The sequence below is a fragment of the Pyrenophora tritici-repentis genome, chromosome 6 (genome assembly GCF_003171515.1).
Source record: "Pyrenophora tritici-repentis strain M4 chromosome 6, whole genome shotgun sequence".
Classification (NCBI taxonomy): Eukaryota; Fungi; Ascomycota; class Dothideomycetes; order Pleosporales; family Pleosporaceae; genus Pyrenophora; species Pyrenophora tritici-repentis.
In genome coordinates, this window is record NC_089395.1 from 127,066 (window position 1) to 152,051 (window position 24,986).

At 49.7% G+C, this 24,986-nt stretch overlaps 9 protein-coding genes across 9 annotated transcripts; 2 read left to right on the plus strand and 7 right to left on the minus strand.

Annotated features, from left to right (window-relative positions):
- Nucleotides 1-3,510: 3,510 nt before the first annotated feature.
- On the minus strand, nucleotides 3,511-4,185 carry PtrM4_113050 (Chromo domain containing protein; the record flags this gene model as incomplete). The annotated part of the gene is made up of 1 exon (XM_066108048.1): nucleotides 3,511-4,185. The coding sequence occupies one exon, from the start codon at nucleotides 4,183-4,185 to the stop codon at nucleotides 3,511-3,513; it is 675 nt and encodes a 224-aa protein (XP_065961233.1).
- A 112-nt stretch (nucleotides 4,186-4,297) lies between these two features.
- Nucleotides 4,298-10,332, minus strand: PtrM4_113060 (PRP38-assoc domain containing protein; the record flags this gene model as incomplete). The annotated part of the gene is made up of 5 exons (XM_066108049.1): nucleotides 4,298-4,339; nucleotides 4,405-5,320; nucleotides 5,401-7,935; nucleotides 7,989-9,956; nucleotides 10,001-10,332. The coding sequence occupies 5 exons, from the start codon at nucleotides 10,330-10,332 to the stop codon at nucleotides 4,298-4,300; spliced, it is 5,793 nt and encodes a 1,930-aa protein (XP_065961234.1).
- A 663-nt stretch (nucleotides 10,333-10,995) lies between these two features.
- On the minus strand, nucleotides 10,996-12,441 carry PtrM4_113070 (uncharacterized protein; the record flags this gene model as incomplete). The annotated part of the gene is made up of 1 exon (XM_066108050.1): nucleotides 10,996-12,441. The coding sequence occupies one exon, from the start codon at nucleotides 12,439-12,441 to the stop codon at nucleotides 10,996-10,998; it is 1,446 nt and encodes a 481-aa protein (XP_065961235.1).
- A 281-nt stretch (nucleotides 12,442-12,722) lies between these two features.
- Nucleotides 12,723-13,680, minus strand: PtrM4_113080 (uncharacterized protein; the record flags this gene model as incomplete). Its single annotated transcript, XM_066108051.1, has 2 exons — nucleotides 12,723-13,245; nucleotides 13,295-13,680. 2 exons carry the CDS (start codon nucleotides 13,678-13,680, stop codon nucleotides 12,723-12,725), a joined length of 909 nt encoding a protein of 302 aa, XP_065961236.1.
- Nucleotides 13,681-14,596: 916 nt separating this feature from the next.
- On the plus strand, nucleotides 14,597-17,265 carry PtrM4_113090 (Dimer-Tnp-hAT domain containing protein; the record flags this gene model as incomplete). The annotated part of the gene is made up of 4 exons (XM_066108052.1): nucleotides 14,597-14,731; nucleotides 14,828-15,296; nucleotides 15,354-15,964; nucleotides 16,096-17,265. The coding sequence occupies 4 exons, from the start codon at nucleotides 14,597-14,599 to the stop codon at nucleotides 17,263-17,265; spliced, it is 2,385 nt and encodes a 794-aa protein (XP_065961237.1).
- A 448-nt stretch (nucleotides 17,266-17,713) lies between these two features.
- On the plus strand, nucleotides 17,714-20,245 carry PtrM4_113100 (Dimer-Tnp-hAT domain containing protein; the record flags this gene model as incomplete). Its single annotated transcript, XM_066108053.1, has 1 exon — nucleotides 17,714-20,245. One exon carries the CDS (start codon nucleotides 17,714-17,716, stop codon nucleotides 20,243-20,245), a length of 2,532 nt encoding a protein of 843 aa, XP_065961238.1.
- A 545-nt stretch (nucleotides 20,246-20,790) lies between these two features.
- On the minus strand, nucleotides 20,791-21,349 carry PtrM4_113110 (uncharacterized protein; the record flags this gene model as incomplete). Its single annotated transcript, XM_066108054.1, has 2 exons — nucleotides 20,791-20,812; nucleotides 20,856-21,349. The coding sequence occupies 2 exons, from the start codon at nucleotides 21,347-21,349 to the stop codon at nucleotides 20,791-20,793; spliced, it is 516 nt and encodes a 171-aa protein (XP_065961239.1).
- A 158-nt stretch (nucleotides 21,350-21,507) lies between these two features.
- On the minus strand, nucleotides 21,508-22,236 carry PtrM4_113120 (uncharacterized protein; the record flags this gene model as incomplete). The annotated part of the gene is made up of 2 exons (XM_066108055.1): nucleotides 21,508-21,956; nucleotides 22,056-22,236. 2 exons carry the CDS (start codon nucleotides 22,234-22,236, stop codon nucleotides 21,508-21,510), a joined length of 630 nt encoding a protein of 209 aa, XP_065961240.1.
- A 2,156-nt stretch (nucleotides 22,237-24,392) lies between these two features.
- Nucleotides 24,393-24,725, minus strand: PtrM4_113130 (uncharacterized protein; the record flags this gene model as incomplete). The annotated part of the gene is made up of 2 exons (XM_066108056.1): nucleotides 24,393-24,665; nucleotides 24,720-24,725. 2 exons carry the CDS (start codon nucleotides 24,723-24,725, stop codon nucleotides 24,393-24,395), a joined length of 279 nt encoding a protein of 92 aa, XP_065961241.1.
- Nucleotides 24,726-24,986: the final 261 nt, after the last annotated feature.

Consider the following 24,986-nt stretch of genomic DNA (forward strand, 5'->3'; position numbering starts at 1 on the left):
CTCTTCTGCGGCGGTACGTATAGTCAATGCGATCCTCGTCGCGTAAGTGTTTCTGTCGTTGGCGTGTCGCTCGCAGCGACAAGAAAATACAATTCGCGAACGAGCTTCCAGGGCCCGTCTTGAAAGGGAGCTTGTATAATGTGAGGGATCGATCAAGAAAGATTGGATTTGACAAGATACAAGCTATCGAGCTATCTACGTTGTGAGCCCGAACTTATGCTGTGGGCGCCAAGGCGCTAGTCCGATAAGATAAGGATCTTATCGATATGGGGGCCATGGGCCGAGCGAGTCTATGGATCCGTAACACTTAGCGTAATTTCTGCGGTTAGTAGCTTTTTCTGCGTTTAAAAGCTGCTTCTTTCTAGCTAGAGATTTTGAGTATTTCTCTGCTTTCAATAAGCGTTGTAGGCTTCTAGTAGAGAAATCTAGATTATTCTCTACTAGAATACGCCTATTTGTCTTCTTAGGACTTCTTTCTAGGTCTCTATTAACTACTCGAGTAGTTCGTTTAGAGACCTTAGTAGGGCGGCCTAGTTTAGGCGTAGAAAGCGGTAGAATAGGACTTTTCTTCTTCTTAATACGTTGTAAAGTATTATATATGTTGAGAATATTCCGGTCACCTGTCACGAGGACGCTAAGTCACATGACCCACACCGCTCTATATTAGCCGAGCTTTGTATAGTTAGCAATTGACACACTTACATGCCATGACTGAGAGAGTCATTCTTTCTCAACAGGTTATGAGCCCGGCTTACGCGCTTGCGTGTGCATTGTGAGTGTCCGGAGTGTCGTTTCTTCGATATGGGCAGCAAGCTGGTATATGCGTGTCTACGCCAGAACAACCCAGGAGGTCGTCGCCTTCTATATTCTAAGACACTGGGTCGTCGCCCTGGCTGCCGCGAAGGGTATTAAGTCCTGAAGACACTGGGCCGTCGCCCTGGCTACCGCGAAGGGTATTAAGTCCGAAGAAAAATGGACTATCGTCCGGAGAAGCTGGGAGCGTCTCGAAGATACCTTGGGCGAGTTATACCCAATTCCGACGCGCGAGTCGAAGAGAGCAATGGTTGCTCTATCCCTTTTCAACCAACCTTTTGACAACGATTCGAATACCTACCTACCGACGGTAACCATCGATTCTTCCGAAAACAACTCGAATTGCCTGCCTATCGATAGTAACCTTTCGAGACCTTCTTTTTAAACTAGTAGCTACAGTTCGACAGCTGTGATGGTTTTGGGCCGTTGCCCCGCACAGGCCACCTGCCAGATGCCTTAGCTTGTAAGAAGCTCTGCGCGGAATATATCTAAGTGGGGGTGTGCATGGGCCACCAAACAGGTGGCTCGTGCGCGAACATCAAAACAACGCTAAGGCATCTGGCAGGTGGCCTGTGCGGGGCAACGGCCCAAAACCATCACAACAGCTACTTTCAATTCCTTAAACTCGAAAACCTACCGTTTGACGGTGCTCGAAGTTTTTTTACTCTCTCGAACGCTACCCACCTACCCCCACCCGATTTCTCGATCGATTTTTATCTTCTTTCCAAAGGATTTCGTTAAATAAACGCAAAGAAGCAAAGGCTTATATAACGATGGGGGAGAATAAGGGTGTTAGGGTCTGGAGCCCTGAATAGGACACAGACAAGGAGGCAGGAGCGGAGGAACGGAGCGGGGACAACAAGAGAGGAGAGCGTACATAGCTAGAGTACTGGGAGTACTAAGCTAGGGGAGCGCTAGGATAGAGGAGAGCGTACACAGCTAGAGTACTGGGAGTACCAAGCTGGGGGAGCGCTGGGACAGAGGAGAGCGTACACAGCTAGAGTACTGGGAGTACCAAGCTGAGGGAGCGCTGACTCTCACGTAGGAGTCGAGGGAGAGTCGGTATGTTGGTGATATCGATTCTACCTTGATTTTCAAACGCGAAAATTCTCTCGACCTTCTTTCTCGACCTTCTCTCTCGACCTTCTTTCTCGACCTTCTTTCCTCAACTCTTCACTCGGCCGATACCTCACTTTACTTGAGGGACTCGCAACGTAACGGCCACTATAGGGTGACAGGGAGGTTTCATTCTTGTTGACAAGGCACTTCTGGGGGAGTGTTGGAAAGTGCATGCAAGGCGTTCAGTGGAAGCATATAAAGGGAGAAGAAGCTTCGACTGCAAGACCTATACAAAGTAGTGGGTACAGCTGATCGGCTTATGGGGGAGTGTTGAGAATATTCCGGTCACCTGTCACGAGGACGCTAAGTCACATGACCCACACCGCTCTATATTAGCCGAGCTTTGTATAGTTAGCAATTGACACACTTACATGCCATGACTGAGAGAGTCATTCTTTCTCAACAATATATAGACTTATTAGGCTTTTCTAGTATAGTACTAATAGTACTAGTAGATTTTTTTGCAAAGATAGAGTATAAACTTCTTTTTCGAATTTAGAAAGCTCTCGAGACATAGAGAGATAATAGAGATAAGAAAATTTGGAAGTAGAAAGAGAAAGATATATAGAATAACACTAGTAGATTATTACGTAATTCTAGCGTAATTTTTTAGCGTACTTTTCTTTATTCTTCGTTTTTGAAATTAACTAGATAAGAAAGCTTAGAAAGAGATTTGCTTATGTAATGCTTATATAAGCTGATATCTTAGGAACTTTTTTTAGAAATTTTCATACGCTCAGTAAAAAGTTATACCTAACTCTCTTCTAGCTCTTTTTGAACTCTACTTTTACTGCCTTAGATTAGCTTTATTTTGCCTACTAAGTATATTTATAGTAACTTTACCAAACAAAAAGGTTCTTAACTTTATAAAAAAACTAAAATGTATTAGTCTAGCTAGTCGAGTTCTTTAGATATAGAGCTTAGAAAAAGTTAACTTTTAAAAAGTCTCTTTCTTTTTGTCACCCGACTGTATATACGTGTGCTTAAAATCGCTCTATAGGCTATCTATACCTTGGGGATCTACTGTGAGGGACGTCAATAGTTGAGATGACCGTATCTGTATTAAGTACTAAGTGAGATATTGCGTGCAGGTTCGAAGACCTGCGCGGGTCGAACTTTGGTGTTCGGCTGTGGCCTTCGCTTAAAGCGCACGGGCCACCTCGCTTACTAGAGGTCGCGGGTTTGATCCATGACACTACCCCCCAAAAAAGAGAGCAAGTTCCAACGCTCGAACTGCCTTTTTTTTTTTTTTTTTTTTTTTTTTTGCCTAAAATTGTATACAAAGGAGATACCTATATCGCAAAACTGCTGCATACCAAGCGTGTCGCTTGCAGTGTCCATTCCATTACTACATTCTATTCCCGTTGTCTGTGCACAGTAATTATGGATCATCATCGTGGCGTGGTGACCTTAGCATCTTGTCTTAACAATAGTAACTTTGACAGTCTAGTCCTTGCCACGAGCACAGCGTCTATAAGTCCTATTTCTAGCACAACTTATCGACGCCCTCGATTATAGCAAGCACAACTATATTATCCCAGTCTTATTGTTGGTCTTGTCTGCTGTTGTCACCACTGGCTAGACACGACTAAGAGCGTGAAGTCGCATAACCAGCATATCTTGTTTGCCTGTGAGAGACTTAAACTTCCTGTGCATAGGCGGCTTGTTTGGGTGATCAAGGTGATAGCGCGTCACAGTGTCAGCGGAGTCCGCGAGGTTCATGTATGGTTCCCATGAAGGATTGTCGGGGCCGTCGGGATAGTTTGCCCATCGTACCAAGTATTGGAGCAGGCCTTGGGTAGTCTTGCCCTTGCGACCGCGGGCGGCAGGATCCTTAAGCTTCTTATTAATGCGGCAGTCTTCGATTGCTTCGACAGTGTATTCAGTGTCGTCTTCCACTTCTGGGTCGAACTCCGCAGGGACCTCAGGATCTTGTGTTTGTCCAGTAAGTGGGTTGTCGTCAACCAAGTGTAAGAGCCATGGGTGGAAGACATTGTGGATGCGCTTCATGTTAGCGGGAAGATCTAGCTCGTATGCGGTGTTGTTGATGGCGCGAACGATAGTAAAGGGACCGCGGTTCTTTAGGTCTAATGACGCGGAGGGTCTTTTCGTCCGTAGGTTGCGAGTGTCCAGCATCACTTGGTCGCCGACTTTGAAAGCTGGTGCGGGTAGCCTTCCTTCATTGGCGTATTCTGCTTGTTTTGCTTGCGCCCATTGCATTGAAGCTCGCAGCTCGTCCTGCAGCGTTTTCATGCGATCCGCGAAAGCGTCAGCGTTGAGACGTTCTTGTTGCGCAGGCGCAGTCAAGGTCGCAGCGCCTGGCGCTGGCGCAGGGGGTTCAATGCCACTCCGTGGGTTGTATCCTTTAGTCGCGAAGAAAGGCGACTTGCCAGTTGTGCTGCTGGTGCTGGAGTTGGCTTCGAATTCAGCTATTGGCAGAAAAAGCGCCCAGTTATCCTGCTCGTAGTTGACATAGGCGCGTAGGTATTGCTTGAGGTAGGAGTTCGCGTTCTCGGTTTGTCCGTCAGTCTGGGGATGGTGAGCGGTCGAGAACTTCGGGCGTACACCCAGACGCTGGCATAGTCGCTTCCAAAAGTAAGAGACAAACTGCGCTCCACGGTCTGAGATAATCTCCTCAGGAAAGCCCTCTTCTCGCCAGATGTATTCGATAAAGGCTACCACAAGGGCGTCGGTGGTCATACTAGCCATTGGGATGAACTTCTTCTTCTTGGTGAGTCGGTCGACTACCACGAGGATGTCAGTGAACGTTTGACCGTTATGCCTGCAGGGCGGCAGGTGAGTGATGAAGTCTATAGAGATGCTGGACCAGTATTTGCTGGGGATTGGTAGCGGATGCAGCAGCCCATGCTTGCCTTCTCGGTATGCTTTGCTCCTCTTGCAAGTCAGACACGCGCGTACATATTGCGCGACGTCCGTGGTCATCCTAGGCCAGTAATACCATCGCGACAGCTTGGAGTATAACTCATGTTTGCCGCTGTGGCCACCGCAGACGCTCTTGTGGGCTTGTTCAATAACTTGGGTGCGAACGGCGCCGGCGGGGACGTAGACCTTGTTGCGCACATAGAGTAGTTCGTCGGTGATCTCGCAATCGCCAAGTTCCAGCCTGAGGTGCTCTTCTCCATGTATGAGTTTGAACGGCAGGCGTCGTAGGCCGTCCTTCTTGGCTTTGACGATCGCCTGCAACACCTTATCATCCTTGTATGCTGCCTTGATATTGTCAAGCAGAGCATCAATAGTCAGCTCGTTGTTCGGTGGCGCGGGCACATTAATTGCGGCGGGCGTCTCGTTTGGTATCGCGGGCGCACTAGTTGCGGCGATTGGCGTTGTAATAGGCGAGATTGTAACGTTATCGGCTGCACAGAGCGATCTTTTGCTCGTGAGGTCATGGGAGACGCCGTTTTCTCCCCCTCAGGCTCGATGCCAGGCAGTGCGGCGAGGACGGCGTACCGTTCAGAGATGTTGTCTTCCTCGCTAAGTTGATACAGCATTTGCGCGACTGCGGGGATAGAGTCAGGAAGGGTGCGCTGTGTGATGAGATTTGCGAGGTAGACTGCATGGCGAGAACCTCCATCCTTGGCGATGTTGATGGTGCAGACGCGCGCTTCAGGATCGACTTGGTCAGGCTTGATGACTACCTGGAGTTGATGCCGACGGCGGATGTCGTCGGGTGACTCGGGTAGGTCGCCAGGACGCCTTGTCAAAGCGTCTGGCTTCGTGCCCTGCTTGCCTGGCCTGTACTTGATAATGAAGTTGAACTCTGCCATGAATTCCGCCCAACGGGCTTGGCGTCTGTTGAGGCGCTTTGTGGTCATAAAGGTCTGAAGGGCTTGATGGTCAGACAACACCATAATAGGATCATCAGTACCAGACAGCTCAAAGCGCCATTGCTCAAAGGCGTTGACAATAGCTAGGAGTTCCTTGTCGTATATCTCATAATTGCATTCCGCAGGGTTCATCTTGTGCGATAGGAAAGCAACTGGGCGGAGGACTCCTGTCGCGTCCTTCTGAGAGAGGATAGCTGCAGTAACGAAATCTGAGGCATCGGTTTCCAACCAAGTCTCTAGGTCAGGATCGAAGTGTGCAAGGACTCCTGCAGTCTTAAAGGCGTCCTTAAGTCGATGGAAAGCTTGTATAGCTTTGCTATCAGCGATGAGCGGGAACTGATGTCTCTGGTCCTTGCCTTCGCCATCCTTGCGCGTGAGTTCTGTCAAGGCTTTTGCGATGTAGGAGAAGCCTTTGATGAAGCGACGGTAGAAGTTGGCGAAACCAAGGAAAGACTGGACGTCTTTGACTGAGCGCGGTATTTGCCAGTCTAGTATAGTGGAGACCTTTTTTGGATCCATTTCGATGCCCTCTGTAGTGAGGATGAGGCCTAGGTACTTCACTTTCTTGACCTTGAATTTGCACTTCGTGGGATCAAGATGGAGGCCAGCGTCGCGTATCTTAGAGAGGACCTTGATGACGTCGGCTTCATGAACTGACTCGTCATCGTCGCAGGTGTATATAAGGACGTCGTCGAGGTAAGCTGTACAGATATCGTCAAGGTACTCGCGGAGTGTCTCATTGATAAAGGTCTGGAAAGTGCCAGGCGCATTGCAGAGGCCGAAGGGCATGACAACGTATTCGTATAGCCCATACCGAGTGAGAAAGGCTGTCTTTTCTTCATCGCCTTCTTTGATCCGAACAGTGTTGAATGCAGCCACAACGTCGACAATCGTCATCCATCGTACCTTGGCCATGCGGGCCAGCGTTTCCTTGATGGAGGGTGGAGCGTTGCGGTTCTTCTTGGTGATGGCGTTGAGCTGACGGTAGTCAACGCAGATGCGAAGTCCGCCACCTGGTTTCTTGACAACTAAGACAGGTGACGCGTACGGAGATGTGGACGGTCGGATGAATCCGCGTCCGAGCATGTCGTCGATGTAGGCCTTGATGGCCCTGGTCTCCGTTCGTGTGAGCCCATAGATCTTAGGCTTGTGAATGCGTCCGTCGGTGTCAATCTCATGGTCAACGCCTTCGCGATGAGGTGCCAACTTCCCTGCTTGTATAGGACTGAACAAGTCTGGCATCTTGCTGTACAACCAGTCTGGCACCAGTTTGCGGATCTCCGCTTCCGTCATATGTGGACTCTCCATCTTGTTCATATAGTGGTCGTAGTCCTCTTGTGTGACGGCGGCGAGGCGGGCGATGTTGCGTTTGAAGGAGTCTAAATCGCAATCGTTATTGTCGTCTGGAGGGTCAGCAAGCTTCTCCCAGTCTTGTGGTTCGACCCAGATGGCTTCGTCTGGGTTGTGCGCAGCCATGAGGTAGGCGGCCTTGGCGGTGATAATGCAGATCTCGCCCACGGGCGTGGTTTGCCGAGATTCTGAAAGTGATGGAGTCTTGCCGTCGCCGTATACTGTCTCAGGGAGACCGTGGTCGAGACAACATGAAGTACAATGTGAAGAAGAGAACTTCATGCTCCGCGGTGAGAAGGTGAGACCGGGGTCGTGGTCTTCCAGCCAAGTCATACCAAGGATAAGATCAAAGTCTCCTACGTCAGCGACGAAGCACACGACTGGTGATAAGTGGCTGCCGTGTTTGACTTGGATTTCCACGGCTTCATTCAATGTATCAACAACCTTCCCATCCGCGAGAGAAAGCTGGATAGGTGAAGAGGTAGACATTATGGGCAGGCCCATGGCTTTAGCCCATCGCCTGTTCACAAAGGAAGCGCTAGCGCCTGTGTCGATAAGAGTAGTTGTCTTTTTCCATTCCTTAGAAGAAGTGAGGGTGTAGGAGTCGTAACGTAGTTGTTTAGTAGATCGAAGATGGCCCTTAACGGCGATCGCAGAGATGTAGTGGTCTTGGACGTCTTGTGAGTTGTCCTGATCTCCGACTTCTGGAGATAGTATCCTGGCGGCAGCGACCTTGAGACGGTTATGGTTTTCTCGCGTCTCGCGGTTCTGTTGTATGTCCTTGCGCCAGTCTAGCTCCTGAATGCGACTGTTATCAGGAGCGTCTAGTTTTCCGAAACTGGCTCGCCCATGTCGTCCAACTCAGGCTCCTCTTCAGTGGAAGCATTAGAGTCGTCGTCTTCGGCGTCGAAGTCCGCTCCCATAGCATAGAGATGCATACTACTAAGCTTAGGCTTGATTTGGTCCCAGTCTAAGATTGCGCAACCCTTCTTATCGCGCGCCTGGTGACCAGTCTCGCCACAACGGAAGCAGACCTTAGCCTTAGCCATTGCGTCCTTCTGCCACTCTGTGCGCGTCGTAGTAGCTTCGCGATGTTGTCCTCGGCCAGAGCGAGCCTTTCGTGCAGGATTACGATCATTTGGGGAGCGCGTGCGCGGCTTGGTGCGAGGTTTGTCAGCAGCGGTCTTGCCTTGATTAATCTGTTTCTGTGTTAGATCAGACTTGCGGGCGGCGTCAAGGAACTTGACAAGAGCATTCTCTTGCTCATCGTCAAAGGCGTGTGAGGCGGCGGCGGCGAGGCCAGGTCGCAGGAAAGCGCGAGCGTAGCCAATCATGGCGCTGTCTGGAAGCTTCACTAGGCGACACACGCTCATAAAGCGCCCACGCCAATCTGCAAAGGATTCAGACGATCCCATCTTGAGAGAGCCATCAGCGAGTTGCGACTGTGCTTCTGAGACCTTCTCGTAGGTAGAGCGCGCGTAGTATGGGTCCAGTCCTTCAAGAAGGTCCAAGTAGTGTTCGAACTTGAGATCGTCAATATATTGCCATGCTGCGCCGTCCACCTTCATCTCCAAGTAGGCCAATTGCTTGTCTTCAGGCAGAGATTCGCACTTCTGGATGGCTGACCGACGCCACTTGTCGTAGTTCTTGGTATCATCGTTGCCTTTCCAGACTTCAATGTCGGGGAGCTTAAAGGAAAGGCTTAGACCTCCAACTGTGGACGCTGCCTGTTGTACTGATTGCTGGCCGTTGTATGGAGGAGGGATATATCGGTGAGGATCTTGGTTCAACGGATTCGCGCGATCTCGGCGGGAGCGGGAGCGCGATCTTGAGTGAGAGTCGCCGCGAGGGCGAGGCGCAGGCCGAGTAACAACAGGAGTGGCTTGTCGGCTAGGATACGGGTTAGGTGATGCAGTGCGGCGATCTGTACGGCGCTCAGGTGACTCGTGTCGTCGGTTGCGCTGAGTAGATAGATGACTGTTACGACCGCGGTCCTCGCGACGCTGCAAGGTGTACGGGCGGAAGTTATGATCATATCGCTGAAGGCGCGCAACAACGTCATTGTACTCACGCTGTTGCTGAGTTAGAGAGGTCTCTAGCTTGCGGGTATTCTCAGTAGCTTGGACAAGTTGTTCTTCAAGTGCGCAGTTCTGGGCGACCACATCTTCGTAGTCGGCGTCGCGTTCTGCGCGCTGCTGGTGATAGCGGTCTGCGCGGGCGCGCTCTTCCTGGTGCTTCCTGAAGAACTCCTCGTACAGGCCGTGGAACTTAATGGACTGCGCTTCTTCGTGTTTCCAGTCCTCATACCAGTCTTGGTGAGTAGGGTTAGTGCAACCGGCGGTCTTGGAGGATGAAGGACGATAAAAGCGCTCGACCTCTAGCTTAAGCTCATTACGCTCTCGGTTGGTGTGTTCCAACTCAGCATTAGTAGTCTCAATAGTCTCAGTCAGCTTTGAGACTTCCTTCTCGTACCAGCTAAGCTTAGCTTCAGCCTTAGTGATGCGAAGGCGTAAGCGGTTAACAGCGGCTTCGTGAGCTTCCTTGGTTATTGCATCGATGTTCGCGTCCAGGATAGGAGCGCAAGCAGCGGCGAACTTCATGAGCTCAATAGCTAGAGAGCGCAGGAACGCGGTGTTTGAAGTGGCTAGCTCCAATAAGTCGTCGTCAGTGCAGACGGGGACTTGGAATTCTTCCAGGGGAGATTCTCGGCCTAGGTACAGCTCAAATTCATCCTCAGTCTCGTTTTGTACAATAGTGATGAACGTGAACTCAGAGTGAGTAATCTTGGCAGACAAGACGTTCTTGTTTCTGAGGGATTGGAGTCGACAACTGCCAACTATAACATCGTAGATGTCGGCAGGGTCGTGTGGTACCATTGTGGGCTCTTGGCTGTCTCCTTCTGTAACTGGAAGTGCGGGGTAGCCGAAGGTGCTTCGACGGCCTGGTTCGGATCGACGAACAGGCTCATGCTTAGGAGCGGGGCCTTGGCTAATAGTTTGTTGGGTGTCGGATGCAGTATCCTTAGGTCGCTCGCGGCTGGAGTCTTGGCTGCGGGGGTCGCGGGCGCTTTGTCTTTGCGCTTCTTGCGGCCAATAGGGAAGTCAGTCACGCTGGGCTGTGGAGGAGGCTGCATGTCGCTAGATCGGCGGGGGTGGCGGCCGCCGGTAGAGACGTTGTCGCTAATGGCGTTGATAGTTCTAAACATTTAAGGTGTTGGGTGTGGTTAATGTAGGTGGAGAAAGAGAGTGGTTATGATTGTGAGAGAGTGCGTCAAATGTGGGCGGGGAGCACAGCTGATTATTTGCTGTCACACTCCTGACTCCTTGCTCGAAGTAAAGCGGTGAGCCAAACCGTCTACCAGTCACCAAGGTGATGCGATACCGTCGCAATCGTTCCAGTGCAATCGCGATACTCTCAATCGCGACGCGGTACTGGCAACGTCCTTCGATGATGGGCTTCTAGCACAACACGCCTTCCGCTGTCAGCACAATAGCTTGTATCGCGCGCGTACAAGGGCCAATGACAATTGAGTTCCACTCCGCAGTCGTATAACAGAGCCTCAAAGTCCCAGTTGGCGGCGCGCGAGCTATCCTGATGCGGGTCTGTGACCGAAGATGGGGGACGAGTTGTCGCCGTCTCAGCCGCGGGGTTGCGGGGTTGCTGTCACGAGCAATACTGATTGCGCGCTGAGTTCTTCGGTGCGGTCACTTTCCGCGCGTGTCCTAGGTACCGTATGGTAGACGCAATATAGTGTGAGGGACGTCAATAGTTGAGATGACCGTATCTGTATTAAGTACTAAGTGAGATATTGCGTGCAGGTTCGAAGACCTGCGCGGGTCGAACTTTGGTGTTCGGCTGTGGCCTTCGCTTAAGGCGCACGGGCCACCTCGCTTACTAGAGGTCGCGGGTTTGATCCATGACATTTTGTGATGAATGAGGTAACCTTTTCCTTCATTCCTGGGAACTCGTAGTTGCGTCTGATGAGTTCCATTGTTCTGGTAATGCCCGGGTGACCGTGTACAGGGTCGTCGTGGTGTTGTTGAATAATTGCCTCTTGCAATTCTTCCGGTACATTGTTTCCGATGTGGAGGATGGCGTTCAGCGTTTTTGTTGGTCCTAGCGATCCGTCCTTGTTAACCTTGAGTATCGCGGTGTCGATGACTTCCTTGGTGCCTGCGATATCTGGTCTTCGGCTGAGAGCGTCTGCTCTGCCGTTCTCTTTTCCTGGTGTATACACAATCTTGAACTTGTATTGTCCGAGTAGTTCTGACCATCTTACTTGTCTGCGGTTGAGTACTTTGGTGGTCGTAAAGTTCACTAGATTTTTGTGATCTGTGTATATCGTAAGTTCCGAGCAGCTTTCTGCGTATACTCTCCAGTGTTGTAAGCATGCGACAATAGCTAGTAGCTCCTTGTCGTGAACGTCGTATCGTTCTTCTGGTCCTGAGAATTTGCGAGAGTAGTAGGCGATGGGGTGCCATTTGCCTTCGTGCAATTGACTTGCGCATCCGCCTAGCGCGAGATCCGATGCGTCGGTCTCAAAGCGTAATGGGTGTCCTGCTTGGAATATTCGAAAGCATGGTGGTTCTATGCTTGCTTTCTTAAGCGTTTGGAATGCGTTTTCTGCTTCCTTGCTCCACTTAAAGGATACGTCCTTTCTTGTGAGTTTTGTCAAAGGGATGGCGATGTCTGAGAAGTCCTTGATGAACTGTCGGTTGAAGTTCAAGAATCCTAAGAAGGACTGTATCTGTACAACTGTTGTCGGTGTTGGCCAATCCTTGATAACCTGAATCTTTTCTTCGCTCATTTGTACTCCGTCCGCTCCTACTACATAGCCTAAGAAGTTGACCTTAGTCTTGTGAAATTCACACTTCTCTGGTTTGAGTCGGAGGTTGAACTGCTCAAGGGCCCTTAGTACCGTCTTGACATGTTCAACATGGTCCTCTAAAGTCTCGGAGTAGACGAGAATGTCGTCTAGGTAAGCTATGACAAAGATGTCTAGATGTGCTCTCAACACGTTGTTGATGAGTTCCTGAAATGTGGCTGGGGCATTCGTGAGCCCAAACGGCATAACTGTGTATTCGTAGTGTCCGTATCTTGATCGGAACGCCGTTTTCCACTCCTCACCTTTCGCTATGCGAATCAGGTGGTATCCATCTCGAAGATCTAATGCTGTAAAGATCTTTGCGCGAGATAATCGATCCCGTAGTTCTGTAATGTTCGGTAAGGGGTATCGATTCTTGATTGTGATGTCGTTGAGCTTGCGATAGTCTACACATAGTCGTAGTTTTCCGTCTTTCTTCGGGACAAACATGATTGGATATCCTGCTGGTGACTGCGATGGTCGGATATATTTTTTTGCTAGACTTGTCTTGATGTAGTCGCGTAACGTGCTCAATTCTTTTTCCGATAGTCCGTATATTGGGCCGAAAGTCGGTTTCTTTCCTTCCTGTAGGACAATCTTGTGGTCCCAGCACAGTCCGCAACAATCAATTAAGTGGGTCCTAGAAGGTTCAGATTGGATTGATTGATTACCGCTTTAAGCCTAGTAGTTACCTATAGGAGTTTAAGCCCTACCTAGATAGGTAAGTGGGTCTAGGAGAGTGACCGGATTGAATTGATTGTTGCGGAGTCTAGGTCCCAGGGTTGGTGCTTTGGCAATGCTTGTTCATCTGCCACTTCCCGGAATAGATGTTCGAATTCTTTGTATTCTTCGGGAATCTCAGGAGTTGCGCGTTTCTCCAAAACTCTAGTCTGTCGACCCGGTGGCTCCGTTCCGGCGTCTGCTGAGTCGGACCCTTGTTTCTTAAGGCCGTCCTTTGTCGAGGCTCGCTTTTTCTTTGCGATGTTATTCAGTTTCCTCTCATCTACCATCGTACTCTGACAATGCGTAGGCTGGCTTGTGGTTGCGTCCGTTCCACAGCACTCAAATGAGAACGTCTTCGACTTCCAGTCGATCCGTGGGTTGTGTTCTCGTAACCAGGGAAGTCCTAATATGATGTCGTGGGTAGCTAGTCCGAAGACATCTAGGTCTATCTTCTCTTGGTGTCCTTGGATGTTGAGCGTCACTTGTCTGACCTCATGGGTGACAGAGATGTCAACAAGCAAGTCAAGCTGGCTTGATTCTTATCGATTGCAGATCACAGACAATATAGAGGCTCGTGCACAGTGGCACGTCCCAGAGAATGGTCTGTGATCTGCAATCGATAAGAATCAAGCCAGCTTGACTTGCTTGTTGACATCTCTGATGGGTGATCTCTTGTTCACCTGGCATTGGCTCTCCGTTGGCCACATGTAGTGGGTAAGCTTCTTGTTTCCGTAGTGGCTTCAGTCCGGCTGAAGACGCTGCGTGCGCTGAAACGTAGTTGGCTTGTGATCCCGAATCTACTAATGCCTTCATCCACCTCCCTTCAAGCTTCACCTGGAGCTTGATGAGGTCTAAGGAGTTTACTGAGTTAATCTCCTTGCCGGGCCGTTCTGGGCCGGGCGCTGGTCTAAAAAAGCCTGATTTCCAAATCCATGGAATCCTTTGGCTATCGCATGAAGGTCGCATTCTTTGCTAAGGCACGTTTGCCAGTTGGGTTGTTGACATCAGACTCCGCAACAATCAATCGGATCGGCATGATTGATTCCTATCTAGGTTAAAGGCTGCCTAATGAAGTAATTCTTTAACCTATATAGGAATCAATCATGTCAATCGATTGATTGTTGCGGAGTCTGGTTGACATTCCCAAGCGTCTCCTTCATCGTATTCTTTTAGCCATACTGTTTGCATCTGATCAATTTCTTCGGGGTTGTCGTGACCTGGGAAGTATGTTTTTTCCCTTTTGTCCCATAGGTGTATTGGGCATAGGTCGTTTTTGCAGTCGAAGAATTGCCACTTGCAGCGGTACGATCGTTTGGTTTCTTCTGGGAACCATCCTGATCCGGACTTATCCGAGTAGTGTACTCTGCAATGGTCGTGAATGCATGTGACCCATGATAACTTCTCATGTTCTGGGTTCCTAGGGTCCATCCAGTAGTCGTATTCCTTTGATCTACTGATGTCCTTGGCCTTTCTCTTGTGGCCAGACTTGCTATCAGTCAGGTAACTCAGTTCGAACTGACTGAACTGACTGCCAAGACTCAGTTCAGTCAGTCAGTTCTTGAGGCAGCTGGACGTCAGTCCAGTCAGTTCAGAAGCCTCCAGACTGACTGAACTGACTGACGTTAGACTGACGTTAGCTGTTTTTAAAGCAGTATTTTAGAGTTGTGAAAGCCACATTTAGTGCGGCTTCGAAGCCGCGCTAGTCCTAGATATAAAGACACTAATCCTATATAAGTTAAAGCATCTAGCTTTAAGCTAATTAGAGTTTGCGGAAATGCGCTACCCGGTGCGCACCTAGTAAGCCTTTCGCGTCGCGTCGCGTCGCGTCTGCTATACACACGACGCTAGACTACTGTTGCCATAATACTTCTTGGTGTACTTCATGTCTACTCCCTCTAATTCAGGCCTTCGCCGCCTTGTAGAATGCGACAAGCGCAATTCTCCTCTACCATCGCTATCAAACGCGCCTACTGTTGGCGATACTGCGAGCGAGGCCCAGGCTGATGAGCCCTTGGCAGTACAGGCGGACTTCCCCAACGACGGCGACGACGACGACGACGACAATTACGACGGGCTTGATTTTAAGCGTGTGCCGTATCTTGAGCGGCGCCAGGTTGAGCGTAATAGTCGCGGTGGGCCAAAAAGCTGGATCTACCGCCACGGCTGGGCCGTCTGGCACCGCAAGTACAAGAAAAACTACTGGCTTTGCCGGTACTGCCATCAACGACGGAAGCAGGAGGCTTGCTACGAGGCTGACAGCACTACAAACGCCGGCCGACACCTCTCAAGCAACAAGCCTGGACACTCACACGGACCTAACGGACCTGTACCAATTGCTAGCCGGGAGGGCAATATTATGGGCGCGCTCGCAAAGTCCCAAGTATATATTATGAGGTCTAAAGGGATAGAAGTATCGCAAGAGGTAGCAAACGAGATAGCAGCAAGCTTTTCAACCTCTCGATTTCAGGACGCGCTGAAGGACTGGGTAGTCGCGGACAACCAGAGCCTTCGCGTAATAGAAACGCCGCAGTTTCGAGCCATGATTGCGGCCGTGAGCCCGCTAGCCGAAGCTCTCCTTTGGCGTAGCCACTAAACGCTCCACGATCATATTATTACTGAGTACAATACATACATACTAGCTGTTGCCAACTACCTTCGCGAAGCCCGGTCGCTTATACACGTGTCATTCGACAACTGGACTTCAACTGGTGGGCAGTATGCTTTTACTGGCCTCTGCGTACATTACCTTAACAGCGAGGGCAAGCTAGTTGACCACCTGCTTGGGTTGCCTGAGCTACACGGGGCGCACACTGGCAATAATATTGCCGCTGCAGCAACAACAATACTTCGGCTATTTGGCGTTGACAACGCGAGGGTTGGGTACTTTGTGCTTGACAACGCAAGTAACAATGATACTGCAGTTGAGTCCTTAGCAGAGGAGTTTGGCTTTATCGCAAGCGAGCGGCGGCTGCGGTGCTGCTGCCATATACTCAACCTAAGCGCACAATTAGTAATTTGGGGCAAAGACCGTAGCGCGTACGAGAATGAAGCCGCACACCTTGAGGAAGAGGAGAAGTACATGGATGAGTGGCGCAAATACGGTCCTGTTGGCGTCCTCTTTGACGTGATTGCGTCTATCTGTACGCCTCAAACTCGACAACTACTAGAGCGCCTACAGTGCGAGGAGGCAGAGTCTCTAGGTGTTACACCCCACATCCGGCAGCACAGTCCGCAACAATCAATTAAGTGGGTCCTAGAAGGTTCAGATTGGATTGATTGATTACCGCTTTAAGCCTAGTAGTTACCTATAGGAGTTTAAGCCCTACCTAGATAGGTAAGTGGGTCTAGGAGAGTGACCGGATTGAATTGATTGTTGCGGAGTCTATCCGGCAGCTTGTGAAGCCTGTTAAGACACGCTGGAATAGCTATTTCAACACGTTTGTCCGTGCAGCTGAGCTACACGGCCCTATCGATGGCTATATTGAGTGTAAACTTGAGGAGCATAGTGCTGCAACAGCAACCTCACGACGCCGGAAGAATCGTGAGCAGCTCCCTGCTGCCCAGCCACGGTTATATATACGCGAAGGGGGTCTAAGCGGCAAGGACTGGGCGACAATAACAGAATACATTCGACTCCTTGAGCCATTTGCCGAAGCTACACGGCTACTTGAAGGTCGCGGCCGACACGGCCGACACGGCGCTATATGGGAAGTTCTAGTAACGTTTGAGTGGCTTCTTGACCAGCTTGAGGCTCTCAAAGACCGCCTTAAGGATGTAAATTACGAAGATCTAGATGCGCCTGAAGATCATCTTATTACAAACGTTAACCTTGCGCATTGTAAGCTTGCTGAGTACTACGCAAAATTCGATAACGCGCCTGTCTACTACACTGCTACAATACTACACCCGCACTACAAACACCACCTCTCAGCGCTCTGGAAGGTGCCTGACACCCATGTCACTGCCCGTGACGGTGTCCACTATCGCGACGGCTGGCTTGACAATAACCACCGGGCATTCCTGCGTATGTGGCAGGGGCGGAAGGACTCTGCAGCCACTTCAGCTCACACTGTAACGCCGCCGCGTAAGAAGCCCCGGCTAGGGATTTCAACGTCGCGATCAGCTTTTCTACAGTCGTCAATTGAGCAAAGCACACGGCAGTTAGAGGCAAGCCTTGCTGAGGATGAGTATGAGATATGGAAGCGGCAACCAGCGTTAGCTGAGGAGGATTGGCTGTCTCTTAATCCGCTTCTATACTGGGAGTCAGTTGCTGGGCAGTTCCCTATACTCTCAAAGTTCGCTATTGACGTCCTAACAATACCAGCAGCAGCGGCAGACTGTGAGCGGACTTTCAGCGAGCTTGGCGACATGTTAGGCACCCGGAGACTCCATATGAAGCCAGAGCTTATTTCAGCTTTGCAGAGCTTGAAGAGCTGGAAGAGGCTTGGTATACAGCCAACAACTACCTCAGCTTCTGGGCTAGCGCGCACACTATCAGAGGAAGAAATCTCAAAAGTACAGGAGCATTTATCTCAGTTCGACGTCAGGTAACTCAGTTCAGTCAGTCCAGCATACTTGTCAACGAGCGAGCCGGCTCGCTCAGCTCGCTCGGCTTGGACGTTTTGACCAAGCCGAATGAGCTGAGCGCGCAGTGCGCGCTTGCAAGCCGAGCGAGCTTAGGGATAGGCGCTCGCTCAGTCAGCTTGCTTAGCTTGGTTGGATGGGGCGGTTGGAAACTTGGGGCTGAAGGACTTGGTGGAGGGGCAATCTCACGATGATTTTTAGGTGTAGTGCGTAAGTTCGAAACCTAGTTATAACCTAAAATACACTCTTTTTTGCTATATTTCTAGCAAATAAGCTACTAAATTTCCGGCTAACGGCCTGGCAACAATATTCTCCTTCTGCGACACTTCACTTACTACTTATCACCCACCACACTCACCTATACTCCATCAACGCGTCTCTATTTGCAGCTATTATCTACCTCGCCGTTGCTATAATGCCAGCAAAAAGAACACGCGTTAATGCTCTAGAAATCGCGACAACTTCGAAGCGCCCTAGAGTCGCAGCGCGTCATCGCGGGACTGCCAGCCAACCTGTGCTAGTCGATACTCGGCCATTCTCACCATCTCCACCTCCTCCACCGCTGTCGCCGCGTCAAGCTCTCGTCGCCGCGCCACAAGCACCAAATTTTGAAGCGACCCTCCGAGAGTCGCGCGCCGAAGAGACAATCATCCCACCACCTGAGGGCAGCGAGCATGCCACTGTTGCAGCTTCAGGAGCAGCTAGCGAGGCTGTCGACGAGGGTTTCGTATGGGTAGAGGACAAATACGACGGCTTTAATTGGAGTCGCTACCCAAAGCACTGCAAGCCGCCCACATCACTTTCGAACCGAGCAAGCTGGGTATACAGCCATAGCTATCGCATCGCCTTGCGCAGCAACGTCGCAAAAGTCACGTGGATCTGCCACTATTGCTATAAGCACAAGTTCACTACTGTTGGCCGTGGCATACATGACGTCTCGCAGTCTCCATCAGCGCCAGCACGTCATCTCGGAGAAGACAAGAAAGGTCATGGCTTGAAGCCTCCAAGTAAGCGCACTACCGTCGCTCCTCGGAAAGAAACTCTCCTCGAACGCGCCCTTCAGAAGGGCTGCTCTCAGGCTGTTGCCAACGAGCTTACCAACTTCAATATACAAGAGTTTAGGCTTGCGGCCGTCACCTGGCTCGTCGAAAACAACCTCCCACTCTCACAATTCGAATCATCGTCTTTTCGCAATATGATACAATTAGCTAGCGTAGAGGCAGAACGAGCCCTGTGGGCATCTCATAACAGCGTCTCACGATACGTTATACGCCTGTACAACTACCTGTTACCAAAGGTTGTCGCAAGCCTTTCAGAATCAATGAGCAAAGTCCATATAAGCTTTGACGGATGGACGACAAAAGGTGGCAAGCGCGGTTACTTAGGTATCGTCGCCCACTACGTTGATAGCTCTGGCGAGCTCAGGGACTTGCCTATTGCGCTCCCACAACTGACAGGTGCCCACACCGGCGAGGCCATGGCTGAGGTCGTGATGGCAATATTCAAGCAGTTCGAAATCACTGTGGGCAAGCTCGGTTACTTCGTCCTCGACAACGCACATAACAACAACACCACGATCAACACTCTCGCCTTGCAGATGGGCTTCAGCGCTACCGAGCGTCGCCTTCGCTGCGGTCCTCATACGCTTAATCTCATTGGCCAGATGCTACTCTGGGGTGAGGAGAAAGAGTCCTACGACAACGAGGAGACTGAGCGCGTGAACGAAGCTGAGAACATGGCTACTTGGCGAGGCGATGGACCATTAGGAGTGCTTCTCGCGGTTATCAACTACATCAAAACACCACAACAGTACGCTCTTTTTGAGAAGTATCAGAAGCTCGCTATTAGGGACCAGCCTGTCAACGCGCCAACAGAACAGCACAAAATCAAGGAGCCCGTCAAGCCAGTTGTTACTCGCTGGAACTCTTACGTTTCGTGTTTTGAGCGCGCTGTTGAGTTGCAATTAGCGGTTAATGGGTACGCCAACTACCATATTCAGAAGATTGAAACTGAAGACGCGTACGCCCGAAGTCGTAACAACAAGCTGCCTGCAGCGTCGGATTGGATGAGGTCTGATGGGATCAATGCCCATGACTGGCAGGTGATTGCTGAGTATATTGATGTGCTCAGGCCACTGAAACAAGCTACAAAACGGCTTGAAGGCCGCGGCAAAAGCGGTGCTTTTGGAGCAATCGCTGAGGTTATTCCAGTATTTGAATACTTACTTGGAGTCTATGAGGACCGCTTGCAAAGCTATGAAGACGTCATTCACGATGAGCATACAGAGTCACCCGAAGACCACCTTGCTATCAACCTCCGCGCTGCCCTAGTTAAAGCCCGCGAGTACTACAACAAGCTCGACCTCTCGCCAGCTTACTATGCTGCTACAATCCTTCATCCTCGCTACAAAAGCTACCTTGACGCAGCGTGGGCGGATAAGCCTGATTGGCTAGAGAGCAGCAACCGCAAGTTTCAACATTTGTGGGCGGAGTACAAAAGCTTACCGAAGCCGCGCTTACGCCCCAAAGTCAGGCACAATGATATAGACGACGCTATCAACAGCTTTATTGAGCCTGCAGGGCTTACGGAGAACGAGGAGGATGAATATGAGGCTTGGAAACGCAGCGAACCGATCGCTAGCGAGGGCGTCGACCCTATAAAATACTGGGTAGGACTCCGCGATCGCTACCCCAGCCTTAGCAAATTTGCTATCGACATGCTATCAATCCCAGGCTCAAGCTGTGAGTGTGAGCGCTTATTCAGCGAGCTGGGTGACCTCCTCGAGCCCCGTCGGCGCAGCATTTCTCCGCAACTTCTAGCAGCAATACAGTGCGATCGACGATGGATAAGAGCTGGATTTGGCAGTGGTGAGGTGCCTGTAAAGGAGGCTATCAGCGATGAGGAGATGGACGCGAAATACGGTGTACATAAGTGGGATATTAGCTGAGAAACTCAACACCAAGGTTTCTATATAACTTTCCTAATCGGGACTGAGCCCATCAAGCCGAGCGAGCTGACAGCCCTGTTTCAGCCAATCCGAGCGAGCCGAGCGAGCTGCTGGCCTCCGCTCAATTGGCTGAGCAAGCCAATTGGCTGAGCTCGCTCAGCTTGCTCATTGACATCTGTGCAGTCCAGTCAGTCCGCAGGCCGCGGCGACGTCAGTTCAGTCAGTCAGTTTTAGTTTAATTGAAAAGTCTTGGCAGTCAGTCCAGTCCAGTTCAGTGACCTCAGGACGTCAGTTCAGTCAGTCCAGAGAGCTCCGGACTGACTGAACTGACTGATAGCAACTCTGCTTGTGGCCGTGTTGGAAGGTCTTCCAATCGTTCCTGGTCTGGCAGAGTTCGTCGTAGATCTCTTGCTTCTCTTCTTCCGAGATTGGCAACGTTGGTTCTTCCCATGATCGGATTGCGTCTTCGATCCAGCTTAGTTCCCATGTTGTTGGTAGGAACTCCAATATTTCGGTTGAAACGTTTTCCTTGTTTCGTTGTACTTCTAGTGACAATCGGTAGAAGTCCTGTCGCATAGCAGCCATGATGCTAGGTTCCTCGTAGGCGTACTCGATATCAGCCTTGTTGAGGTGTCGTAGTAGCTGGTTGATCTGTCCTGCGAGCTTGTAGAACTCTTCTTCCTGTACATAAGGTGTGGATGGCCTGTTGACTTCTTCGAATGTGGCCATCTTGCCGAATTTGGTCTGGTCGATTTCCGTAGCCTCTAAGTTCTTGGACTCATCTTCGAGCATATCGTACTCCGAAGTGGGCTCTTCTTCTGAGTCTGATTCCACGAGTGTGAGGTTATCCAATCCCAAAACGCTTTCCTGCGTGTTGATTTCGATGGTTGGTTTGGATATGACATTCCATGTCTCGTGTCGCTCAGTGGGTACTGCTTTGTGGATAACGTTGAGTTGTCTAACCACTTTGTTCTTGCTGTGGCAGTCCCTAGCCATGTGACCTTTCTTGTCACAATTATAACAAGTGATCTCCTTCTTGTTATATGGCTTCTTCTTGTCATTCCTTCCGAAACTCTTGCCTTTGTTGATGTTGTCCAGTTGCATTGCATCAGGGTCATGCCAGTAGACTCCGCAACAATCAATTCAATCCGGTCACTCTCCTAGACCCACTTACCTATCTAGGTAGGGCTTAAACTCCTATAGGTAACTACTAGGCTTAAAGCGGTAATCAATCAATCCAATCTGAACCTTCTAGGACCCACTTAATTGATTGTTGCGGACTGTGCATGCCAGTTGTTACCGGCGGAGGGTACAACACCTCCGGGTGTCGTCCGATATCCTGGTTTCTTCTTGAAGAATCGTCCCTTTGTGCGTTGCACTGACTGGTTGGCTCTAACCGGTCGGATTTCCTGCTGCAATTCGTAGAGTGCGTTGTCGATACGAATTGATTCTCGGATGAGATCCTGTAGGTTGTTGATTGCGACGCCGCTTCGCATAAGCTCTTCTTTGACTCTTTCCTTGAGTCCTTGTCTGTACATAACCCTTAATGCCTTGTCGTCCCAGTCGGTCTTCAGGGCGTGTCCCTGGAAGACACTGGCGTAGTCGGCGACTGATTGGGTTTGTTTGAGCTGTTGGATTGCACGATCTGCCTTGGATTCTTCGTTGATGACTCCGAATTGCTGTCTAAGCTTGTCTTTGAAGGTTGGGTGGTCTTCAAACATTCGTTCAATATCGTCGTCGTCATCGTTGTCGTCCATGTATTTGTTGAGGTAAGGCTTGATCCAGGTGGCGGCAGTTCCTCGCATGTAACTTGCCATGAGCAGTCCACGATCAGTAGGGTCGACCTTCTCATCTTCAAACCTGAAGAAGAGATCGAACTGGAGAATCCAGTCTTCGAGCTTGTGTCGATCGCCGTGAAATAGATCGGGTCTGGCCACCTTGGTGCGGCTTGACGAAGTTTCGTTAGGTGTGTTCATCGGGGTGTCACTCATCTTGAGGGTGTTCAAAGTGTGAAGGTCGTCCGAAGATGATCTTGGGTTGGTTCTCGGGGATGGAGTGATGCGATGGACACGAGGTTGTATAGCACGATTGGTAGATCGATGTAATATACGGGGAGTTGAGAATCAAGTACTAATCCTTAGATTTCGAAGTTGAACACAATGAACCGTAAGGGCTCATTGCCTACTGTTATATAATAAGCGTGCCCTCCATTGTGGCCTTTCCCTCCATGGAGGTCGCACCCTCCGTGGAGGTCGTGCCCTCCGTGGCGGTCATGCCAAGGTTGGAGGGCAGGTCACGTGACTGCGCGGCACAAGCTTACCCGCTGTGCCCCGCCTTCAACGTTGTCCTGCCGTTGTTGCTTGTCCTCCTCCTTGCAATCGTAACACTTTGATGCCTGTCTTTGTTTGGAGGAGAAGTGGGAGGGTGATGGGTCTGTGTGGTATTGCTTCTTTGAGTGTATTTCGATGTGTTTTGTACTGTTTGCAATCTAGAAGTAGATGCTGTGGTGTTTGTGGTTTGTAGCATATACATAGATTGCAGTCTCTCTGTAAGGGGCTAGACCCCAGCTGCCGTATCGATGACGATACACAGATGACTGATCAAGAGATGCCAGACTCCGCAACAATCAATCGGATCGGCATGATTGATTCCTATCTAGGTTAAAGGCTGCCTAATGAAGTAATTCTTTAACCTATATAGGAATCAATCATGTCAATCGATTGATTGTTGCGGAGTCTGAGAGATGCCTTGTAACAGAGTGGATTTGACAAAGAGCTACAAAAGGATGCTAGCTGTACATAAATACAGGAGCGGACCGAAGATGGGCCGAAGTAGAATTAGATGGATGATGACAGAAACCTATAGATGTATCTCGAAGGAATCGCATGACGACAGCTACGCACACAGCGTAGCGCATGTAATAGGCTCAGCCTGTTACAGTGGCCAGCTTACTTATGTGGCCAGCTTGCTTGTAGAATAGGTTAGCTTTAAAACTCTAGAACTAAAATCTTCATATAGATGTAGCTGAGCTATAAGAAAAATTAGAGGATTCTATTTAGTAGGGAAAAAGTTATATGTAGGTGAACTCAGGGTTTTTCTTAGTAAATTCGGCTGACTAGCTTCCTTGTGTGACCAGCTTGCTTATGGAATAGGTTATATTACTTAGAGAGTCTACTTAAATAAGTTTAGTATACGCTTAAATGCTACTTACTTATTCGCGTATATTTATTATATACGTACTATACTTAACTATATTCTTTACGTTAGATACGACGCCTCTATTAATTATCTATAGTATTGTTACTATACTGCGTTGTGATGACCCGCCCCTACGGCATCACTACTACCCTCTAATAAGTCTAATTTGTAAGGGGCTACGCTTAGGGAGCAATTGCATAGGTTTACTGAAGTTGTATTTAATGGAGAACTACAGATCTATCTACTAGAGGGCTTATATCCACGCGGCGTTCGGATAAATAAGCTCCCCGCTATCCTAAGTGCTATGGCAATGCACCGAGGTCTCACCAAGGATATAGCCAAAGGGCTCTAGCCCATCACATTTGTAACGGCGCAGGCAAGACTACTTGGATCAGTATCGGCGGTAGTGTCACTCAGAGGCATATAGGAGTGCGTGGGACATCAAACGAGCCTTGATTCGAATAGACACCTATAGGCCTTATACAAAAGGATATCAAAAGTCTACAGAACTAGCTACAGGAAGTGTCTCCCTATATACCTGTCCAGGTCGGGTCCGAGTCAGGTCCGACCCTAGGACAACGGACTGAGGAGTGGGCGGCAGATTGTCAGAATATGGGCATATCTTGGGTGGTGGACAGAATCCGGGTGTGGATCGGAGCACCCGGATTCTATGGATCAGTCAGATTAGTCAGCGCGGAGATCCACCGCGATCCATCTAATCCAACCCCTTTGGATCAGCGTGGATCAGGGCAGACACAAGAACAACTCAGATCAGATCAAGCAATACGATCAATAATTCATCATTATTCACCCATCTTTGATAATCCATCTCAATCTGACACAAATACTCCCTCCAATCCCGTTCCGGAATGGGTCTGAAGCTTGGCATTATTATAACAGCGTTACACTAAACCCATGTCTCCTAGACCTAAGGAATTGTTTATGTAAATCAGTGACCGATATTTACCCAGCAATCAGAGTCGAAGCCATTACTGCAGGCAAGCTTGAAATCGCAATTATTGAGCCCAGTGGTAAAAAATCCATCGATCTTGCAGTATTTGTGCCCGTCTTCGAAGGTCTCTACCGAGGTTTTGCCGCTGAACCAGTTTTGGCAGACAGATACGGTTTTAGTGTCGTCGATATTACCACAGCGGCAATAACGGTACCCAGCGCAGGCATTGACCATGGCCGGCGCGACGGCAAGGATAGCAAGAGTAGGAACCTAGTTATTATTAGCTAAGTAAAAATAAAGGAAGATGAGATATGGTAGTTATACCTTCATTATAAGGTGAAGGAGTAGCGATAATGTGCGTATTTGTTTGTTCGGAGATGGAAGGAAGTTCTAATGTATTTTGTTGACTGATGTGCCAAACAAAAAGCTAATGGAATAGAGGCAATATATACCTGTGACGATGAAGAGATACAATTCGTAAGTCTAACAGCTCAACGAGGTAGCGCCGAAAGTCTGTGTATCCCTAGGTGATCTAACACGAGAGAAGGCGCTCGGGCGAGAGTACCCCAACACGAGGACGGCGGTAATCCC